The 9,883-nt window shown below is 36.2% G+C and overlaps 1 protein-coding gene across 2 annotated transcripts in view; it reads left to right on the top strand.

Annotated features, from left to right (window-relative positions):
- Positions 1 to 7,395: 7,395 nt before the first annotated feature.
- The window catches only part of LOC133528234 (serine/threonine-protein phosphatase 2A 56 kDa regulatory subunit gamma isoform-like), an 86,554-nt gene continuing 84,066 nt past the window's right edge, over positions 7,396 to 9,883 (top strand). Inside the window, exons 1-2 of one of the 2 annotated variants that reach the window (XM_061865518.1) lie at positions 7,396 to 7,499; positions 7,773 to 7,826. In XM_061865518.1, coding sequence (XP_061721502.1) covers positions 7,482 to 7,499; positions 7,773 to 7,826 — 72 coding nt within the window. In that variant the 5' untranslated portion in view covers positions 7,396 to 7,481. Of the gene's footprint in view, positions 7,631 to 7,772; positions 7,827 to 9,883 lie in introns of both variants that reach the window. The other variant, XM_061865519.1, reaches the window with a different exon arrangement.

Genomic DNA, 9,883 nt, shown 5'->3' with positions numbered 1-9,883 from the left:
GTGGTGTTTTATTTGCCAAGGCTATGAGTTTTCAGTAACAAACTTTCTTTGACATATTAAATATCGGGTCACTCACGTATTTTGAGCGTGAGCAGTGTCATCAGGAGCTTGCGTTGACGGACTGGCGTAGACTGCGGGCCGCAGCACTCCGCGCCCGATGACTCGGCGGCAGGGGAGGCGAGAAACTACCCTCTTTTACGGCCTTATTGTCAAATTTGCACACAACACTACGTCATTCGCTAATGGTTCCACCGACGTAGTACCCAACACAGTTTTCCAGCTCGGAGGCACTGACCAACCACAATAGGGACCGTGCGCGTTGGAGGGTCTGCCATCTTGTGGCCTGAATCGGAACCATAAACATGCACATGTACACGTCACGTGTTTTCTTGTGCTTAGTAGGTTCTGCCATCTTGTGGGCTACATCGGAATAAAAAACACCACATTTACGCCTCGCGCCAAAAATCTGACGGCTCCTCCCTCCTACAGTTCATGCACGCTCCCTATCACGGTTAAAATTTTATTCGTCACTTGACTAAATTAACGTAGTCCGAACCAGCCTTTCATTTTAACCTACTTGCTCACTTCAGAAATTAGAAATCAGAAATCATCGCATTTATTCGTGATAAACTATAACATACAAAAGTATAGCATAACAAAAGAAATAAATTATTAAACATAGAATAAATAAATAGTCTTAAGGTGGTTCGATTTTCATACAAAAAACAATCGCTATTAATTAATTAATTACACAATATTATTACATAAATAGTTGCGCATCTATCTACTTTCGAATATTCATTTGCGCTAAATTAATAGAAAAACTTTGTTTCATACAGAAATCATGCAATAATCAACGTTATATTTTTATAAATTTTACTCATGTGTGTGTGACAAATGTCGTGTACAAATACATTGCGGCGTTGCCACTCCATGCCTCGGCCGGCCATCGGCGCGACGTTGCGATGTTTGACGCGTTTATAGCTGACTTTGTCGACACTGACACTCAGTGTGACCAGGCGTACGATAATTGTCGTACATGTACGATAATTTGGGCCCCGGTATGACGTAATGTTCCAAAGAGCATTATCGTACACTAAAGTACTATACTTTCAGCCCTTGGATGATGCCACCTTAAAACTCTAGTAATTTGAAGCAAAATATGACACTTTCTCTCAGAAATAGGCTAAAATTAGTATCTTTTGGGTGTTCGGCTCCTTGGTGTAAGTTTAAAGTTTAAAATGTCACAATTTCCTGTATACCGTTTGAGTCTATCCCAAAAATACACAAACATAAACAGATTTTTTGCGCAATTTAGACGAAAATTGTCTTTTTTTTATTATTAATTGGAAATTTAAGCTTATTTTGCTAGACATTTTTAGGGGCTGCCTTTTTGATTGGCGTACGATATTTTTTTCAACGGTACAATAATATTGACACTCAAGTACGATAATTCTCTTCCGCTCACCTGGCAACACTGCTGAAACTTGACAGGACTTGGGGGCCAACCGCGAAAACCTAAATTCGCAAATTGCGGGGATCTTTCTTTTACTCTCACTAAGACGTAATTAGAGTGACAGAGAAAAATGCCCGAAATTGACGAATTTCGATTTTCCCGGTAGCCGCTCTGGTGCTTGAGGTACTTGATAGAAAACAACGCTGCCGCATGTTCTGAATTGTGATTTTTTGTGTTTTTGGATTGAAAATGATAGCAACGTCTAAATCAAGTTACAAAAATCATCGATATTCTGGTCCGCGAAAAACCAGGAAAAGTGTAACTGTAATTGGAGTCTACAAAAATGACCAATTCATAGAAAATATGACCTAGAAACTAGTTCACTTTTATAAAACTCAATTTTGCCCGAGATTGTACTTAGGCGAATACCTAAGGGAGCTAAGTGTATTGATCTTGAATAATTAGTTGGCTAATACATATATGACTCCAACATGATATGGACATTTACATCATAACTATTATACTTAGTTGGTTACTAAGTTCTGTTACTCGATTTCTTTCTTTCTTCCTAGCGTTGTCCCAGCATATTGCCACGGCTCAATGGAGCTTGGGGTCCGCTTTGACAACTAATCCCAAGATTTGGCGTAGGCACTAGTTTTTACGAAAGCCACTGCCATCTGACCTTCCAACCCAGAGGGTAAAACTAAGCCTTTTTGGGATTAGTCCAGTTTCCTCACGATGTTTTCCTTCACCGAAAAGCGACTGGTAAATATCAAATGATATCTGTTCTGAAGTTCTGTTACTCGATTTGCAACCTCTTTATTTCCGTTAAAACAAATGCTACCGAAAAAATAAAAAATGACATAATGTGGTGGATTTGTGAGCTATAATTATATACCACACATAACGCTTATCTCGTCGTATCTATAATGAATTGGGGCCTAAAAGAGAATCGTATTCCAATTTTTTGAAACGCTTGTATTACTTTCTATATTAACTAAAAGTTGCCTTAAAATTCAGCTTTTATACTAAAAACGGCTTTAAATATGTTAAATTAACAAAATATATTTTGACAGATGCTTTCGCGCCCAAGACGCTCTTTGAAAATTGTTGACGTCACAGTTTATGGTTTGACACATAACTACATACATACGTAGAAGATACGAACTGTCAACTGATATTTGTCATTTGTTGTTAATCGCCTAACTGTCAACAGTGTCAATCCGAGAGTTGTGACGTCATCAGAATCTTCAATGACGTTTCGAGTTTGGTCACGTGATGTGTGCCAAAAGTTATTTTAAATTCAATTTTTATAAAAATATGGTCATTACAGGTCCCCTAAAAGCAGTTTAACATGTTCTTATAATCCAAAAGAATTTATTGGGATACAATTATGCCCTAAGATTTGTAGATGGGCTAACACAGATTCATTTCTGTGAAAAAAGTGTGAAAACCGGAAACTGGAAACCGTTCTCGAACCAATAGTGAAGCCCTTAAGCCACACCCTATTTCAAAACCAGCCATGGAAAAAACAACTCAAGCCTGCTTTCGAAGGAACAAAATGGACTTTATTGCCCACGAAGACTGGCCGTCCTCCAGCCCGGACCTTAAGCCCCTGGATTATGCCATATAGCAGGTTATTGAGGAGAAAGCCTGTGCTAAACCCCACACAAATCTTAACTCCCTCAAGCGGGCCATAGTTAAGACAGTGACGGAATTAGACATGACAATCGTGCGTGCCGCTATTGATGACTGGCCTCGTCGTTTGAGGGCCTGTGTCAAAGCCAGAGGAGGCGATTTTGAATGATATTGTCATATGTAATTCCTGATTTTGTGTACTTCATTTTAATATATACTTTTTTAAACTTTCGTTGGTATATTTTATGTAGATAAAGATTATTGCAGTAACAGAATTTAATAACCAACTAGGTAGAAAATAAATTGGATATGATGTGATCCGTTGAATGAAATTGACAATAAATAAAATAAATAAATAATTTTCTATCTCTAGGCATTGTGTGAAACTTCTAGTTGTGTCAAAATATCGGGAAATCAATAATATAAACAAACATGGTAAATATCTCATTTCTTTTTATAATGGTTATAAATAGAAGGCCATGCAATTATGTAACTCACTGTAATTTAATTTAATGTATCGTAAAAAAATGTTTTAATTATTCTACTGTAAAATAGTACCTACTTTTTAAAGGCTGGGCAGTAAGGGATTGCTTTAATTTTAGAACAAAACAGCGTTTTTTTTAAAAAAAAATACCGGAAAATCTGACTTACAAATTTAGACTTTCTTAGGTTCATTCTACTTAGAATCTTCTCCACCCTAGCATTAAAACTATAAGGGTTCCGTTTTTTGCCATTTGGCTACGGAACCCTAAAATATCCATACCATTACGTCACATTTTAGTGTGAAAGAAATTACAATGTAAAACTAAAATTTCAATACAAATTTTCGGGTTTTTTTAGCACGAGGATTGATTATGCTAGTGATTCTGAGTTGGAAGAACCCAAAAATATCATGATGTGTGAGAATCAGATTTTTAATATTTTCATGGAAAACGCTCATATTTCTCATAAAATAATTGACCGAAGCGTAGCGTAGGTCTACGTTTTGACTCGCGCAATCTGCTTTCGTATGTCCGGATGTTCTCCTCTACAGGTCGCAATTCTCAACCGATTCGCGTGAAATTTTGCGACCATATTCTATGATCAAATAGAATTTTTTTGTCGATCCAGTTTTTGGAATTTTTTCAAAATGGCGGAGTCATGGTACGTCGCGCCTAAACAAATAGCCGTATCGATATCATAAGACTTTCCTCCTTGTGAGACATGGTTACAGAGTGATTTGCGAAAAATTCAGATATTTTAGAACGCTGGTTTAGGGGGTATTTAGATATTTAGGTTTTACTCGAGAATAAGTAGCCTAATTTCACCGTATCACATATATCCATTCGTGGCTCAATTGGAATACACTAGCTTTACAATCATGAGGTTCCGGGCTCAAATCCCGAACAATGAAATCTTTTTTGTTTTTTTTTGCACTTTAATTTCCTTTTTTTTATTGACTAAGCTTTGTAACAGGGAGAGAGAAGAGGACCCTGGATCTATTCCCTGAATTGTAAAATTTTGTATTTTTTTTGTATTTAAATTTCGTATTGTTGATCAAGCGAGCACGAAGCGCGAGCAAAGCGTATTCGTTTCAGTTTTATTGTCTGAACTTTTTTTACAGCCGTTAAAGTTCAAGGAGACGGACAGTTGCGCAGGCGAAAACGGGTTCATGTTTAAAAAAATCTGAGCAGTTTTTACATTTAGATCAATTTATCAACTTTGGCTTTGCTATAGAGACGTAGTTGTAGATTGGAATATTGATATTATATTAGGAATAGAAGTTTAAACGTAAATGTATGTTATATTGCTTTAATAAATAAAAAAAAATATATCATAGCTAAAAGAGGGAAATGGTTTTCTAACATATTTCCTGCGTGCAGGCGCCGCAGAAAGTTTCGGTACGGTTCGTGGCATTCTTTTAGAAAATTTTGGTGCATATAGATTACTAAGAGCCAGCGATGCTTGCTATAATCTTGTCTATAAAAATTCAGGCCACAAATTTGCAGGAACACAATGTTCCGAAGATTTATTACATATCTTCTGTTGATATTTTAGTCAAGGTATTCGATGTAGCAAAATGATGTTATAGAGGATTAAATTGCCAAATCCTATAGAGATAAAACACTACAGAGTGAAGCTCTGATGGCCCTTCTTCTGCCGACGAAGATGGAGGTGGTTCTACTTTTACCATTTGGGGGATGACCGACTAACTGTGGGCGTTTGGAAACGGGAAAGGGAGTATTTTCTCTTTCCTTCCCATTTTGTAGACGTTGGCAAAGAGAATTTGAAATGGAGGTGGACTGTCAAACAAAATTTTGTTGCTACAGTAAAATTGCTGCTTAATCTTTCGACACATGATAAAAATTGTAGAACACCATTTGACTTTCCTTTCCTTGATGATCTTTTTGATCCTTATTCGTTTACTAATATATGTTAAAATTGTTAAAGACCTAAAAGTGGCGCCATCTAATAGATAAAAGGCCAAATGTTTGACAGCATCGTTTCGAGCGATGGCACCATAACGTTCCAAAAGTTTTAATCATATGTCCAAAGATGGCAGTAAATATACGTGTCTACAAAGTTTTCTTAGTTATTAATAAATATAAAATTCCTTTTCCGTGCAGGCTTTTTAAATTTTGATGTACGAAAAAGCATCTATAAATAATTAAGAGCAATTAACATTATTTAGAGGTCGCTATAAATGAAACAATACTGCTATACAAAATAGTATGAAAATAAATTGACCCATCAATAAATCTGCTTTGGAAATGTCTTTTAGGGCTCTTTATTCGTTTTATTTATTATTTATAAGTATGCTTAAAAAGATGGCGATCGTTTTTTTTTTTTTTGTTTTAGGTAACTTTGCATTTTTGTATTTGTATGAGGATATTGCAAATCACAAAATCATAGCGACCACCTAATCATTCGCAATGAGTTCAAATTTGGCACATAGATTACTGTTCTTTATAGGGAGCCATGTGAAGATAAAATCCTTTCAACTTTTCTCTACATACAAAGTTGGACCATCCTATTCGATAATTATGTTTTTTTGTCAATTTAGTTTTTATAAATTCTTCTAAACAGCGGAGCCATAGGTACATTTATTCAGTTTTAAGGGCTGCTCTACACGATGGCCCAGCGTAGGACGCAGCTATGCTGTGAAATGAGATAGCAATATCACTTGCTCCCTCTAACGCAGTGGTTCCTAACCTTGTCAGTTCTGCCACCCCTATGCTAACTAGGGAACCCGATTTTACCCCTACTCCCAATAAATATCAATATTCTTTCTTAAAGGTCTAATTTCTGTCATATTTAATTGAGCTTATTACCTCCGTAAAATACCAGATTTACCACTACGGGGGTAATTACCCTCAAGTTAGGAACCGCTGCTCTAACGCATAAATGCGCCCCTATAGTCTGTATCTTTAGGTATTTAAAAAAAAGGTAAACAAACAATTTGTAAATTTTCGGGTAGTTTTAATATTTATTGGTTAATCAACCAAATACAAAACCGCCTGGATCTGTCACTCAACGACCTGACTTTAAACCTACGTTATTTGATCATGTAATGTTTTCATCTACCCTCAGCTGCCTTAAGGAGCCATTTGAGGGTAGATTTTGTTTACCTTTTTTTAAATACCTAAAGATACAGACTATAGGACTTGCCTACGCTGGGCCATCGTGTAGAGGAGCCATAAGCTATGTTCGCGAGGTCTACAGCTCACAGAGCTACTAGTTTAATAATAATAGGTACTTGATAATACTGATAACAAAAAAATTTCTAATGAGTCTCGAACCCACATCCTATTGCATGTATTTCCACGTACATACCGCAACGCCATTGAAGCTTACTCACGCTGTGCCAAATTGTCTACTACATGGATCCCAGTAAGACTGTTTCAATGTGTGAGTGATACTTAGAAATAGAGTCAAGAAACATTCTGTCGACATTAAGGGGTAGTTTTTGTACAATGAAGTGTTCAATGTTTGTTGTAATAGTTCAATATTTATTTAAAGAGTGCGCTAAATATAATTTACAGTATAGAAATACCAAAACTACTCCACAAAAAAATTAAAACTCAAAATTTGCAATTGTGGCGCCATCTAGTGAGGTTTAAGCTTTGGGTAACCTAGTCGAACCACCCTAGGCTAAGCACTTCAAGAATAACGAGTTACATGCGCCATGTCCAAGTCCTTACCAGTAGTCGATAGTCAATCGATTCAACGAGTCGACTTACGTTGACGTTACATAATTTGCCCACATCACTACTTTCCAGCATTGCAAACGTCAATGGAGTCACGTGACCATTTACAACCAATCAAAACACGCGTTTTGCAAAACTGTCTTCCTATATATGTCTGTTTATCAAGTAGTTTAATTTTCAGCGTTATTTACTAATAAAACATGCCAAAAAATGAAAAGGTGAGTTCGAAAATAATATAGAAGACTCACGGAACAAAGTACCTACCCGAAGTTTTCGCATAACCGCGTAGAAAAATATAAATTTATAGTGCTATCGGCATTTTGCTACGGTCTCCGTACACCGACGAAACGTAAGTTAGCATGTACATGCCATGTCAGTCAGTTCGTTGATGGTAGTATGCGATTCCGCATAACATATAAGTTTATAAATTCGTTGTGGTGTTCAAAATATCGGTGTTTACAGTGAGTTTGAGTGAGAACTGTATTTCGCAGGAAGAGATGAAGACGAAGACGGACAAAAATAAGAGCGGAGACAGTGACTCTGAGGTGAGTTGTTTATAATGTAATAATCTTGAGACAGCCCGTCGGCCGAGCCAACGGTTGAAATATTTACAGCATTATCTTAGCTAATTACTAGTGAGACTTTAACCTTCAACGTTTTATATGCTCCAATCTGTGGAGTTTGCGAAAAAACGCCCGACCAAATTATTCATAAGTCATTAGTAATCAATTTGAGTCTTTGAATTGGTGTTGATTGTGTTTTTGTGTGTAAACATATAATTGTTTCCTATTGACATTATCCTTTCAGAATATTAAGAAACTAGTCAGATTTTCCTGTTCTTAGTGAGAATCAGTATGAACTACTGGGAATATATACCTGAGTGATGAGTTTGTATCATTAGCATAACTCAAATCAACTTTTTAAAGTGGTTTCCTTTTGATTTAATTAACCTAGAAAGTTTAGGCTCATTTTACACTCTTTTTAAGCTATCTATTTATTAGCTTGATAGAAAATTGGGATAATTCTTAGACATGCAATCATGTTCGAGGCTGGGCTACTGTAGCGTTTATAGGCATGAAATAATGTGTAAACGTTTGAGCAAATCATTTAAGTCCTAAGGTAAAGTCCACACACAACAAACGGACTGATTAAGAATTTCTGACATATTTATTTTCCTCCTGAATACAAATTTCAAACATAAACAAATTTTTGTACATATTCGAAAATCGATTCTGAACTTTTGTAGTGTAAATTCAAAAACAACACAACTGCTTCCAAGTCTCAGGCAGGGATCGGAACTAGTTTTTTGCAAAAACTTTGAAATAGCCATATATATCGGTTTTTTTTATACTCCAAAGGACTCAGTTGTGTTTTTAGAAAACTAGTTCATACTATTAGATTGCCTAATTAGAAATGAAATAATTATCAAAGAACGAAAAAATACCATTTTCGTTCCCATACAAAATATACCGGTTTCCAATCCCTGGTCTCAAAAGGTTAAGAAAACAAACAAGACAAATGCTGGTATTGCTGGTCCCTTTGATCGGACAAACTAGAGTAGAGAGATCATCAAAAACTGACAACTTTCCAATAGACTCCCAGCTGCAAGCTTAAGGGTGGATTTTGCATTGTTTTCATGTTCTCATATTCTACAAATATTGTGCTATTGATATAATCATGAATCAATGAACCTCTAAACTGGTGTATATTACTCTGCAGTAATAATATTCAATATTCCTCTATCCTTTTAATGCCAGTTGAACATTCCCCAGCAAAGGTATTAATGTCAAATTAGAACATTTTCTTTATCAAGCAAATATATCTGCAAGAAACAAATTACAGTACAAATTTTGAAATTGACCGAAAAATGAAAAACTCACCGCTTCGGGTAATACTCGAACTTGTCACCTTTTAGAACAAGGTTAGCACATTGATACTAGTGAATTCTCAATATAACTTGAGACTGGTGCGGTTAAGATAGAACATTCTTAAAGCAGATATCCCTATGAGCGTCTCTAAGGTGTGTAAACAAATAAAGGAAGGAATGGAAAGATTTGAACGCTTCTAGTAAGCTTTGCTAGCTCAGTTGGTTCACAGTAATTGTTCCAAAATGAGGACCTGTCTGGCCTAGTGGGGGATGAGCATGGATATTTGGTCCCGAGTCATGGGTGTTTTCAATGTATTTAACTATTTATAAATATGTATGTAATAAAATAAAATAAAAAGCCTTTAATTTCTGGGTAACAATAAAAATGTAAAAATAATTTTAACTTAACCTACAATTATCCTAATTTGTGCTTTAAGAAAATTACACCAGAACTCTTCTAAGAGGTATAAGCCTCCTACAGCTTTATCAATTTTTTGCCAAGACTGCAAGGTCTCCCAGATCCAGTTGGCCCCTGCTACTTTTGCTATGTCATCAGCCCAGCAAGCCAATGACTGTCTTATTTTTCTTTTTCCATCTGGACCTTTCCAGGCTGTACCTTGTAAGGTCCACCTCTCGTCCTGGAGTCTAGCAACATGGCCAGCCTATCTCGTCGTGCGTCAATAATCTTGGTCTTATTTCTGATTATGGATTGCCTGATCCTCTCTATTTTCCTGA

This window comes from Cydia pomonella, chromosome 19 (genome assembly GCF_033807575.1).
Source record: "Cydia pomonella isolate Wapato2018A chromosome 19, ilCydPomo1, whole genome shotgun sequence".
NCBI lineage: Eukaryota > Metazoa > Arthropoda > Insecta > Lepidoptera > Tortricidae > Cydia > Cydia pomonella.
This window is presented reverse-complemented; position numbering and strand designations above follow the sequence as displayed.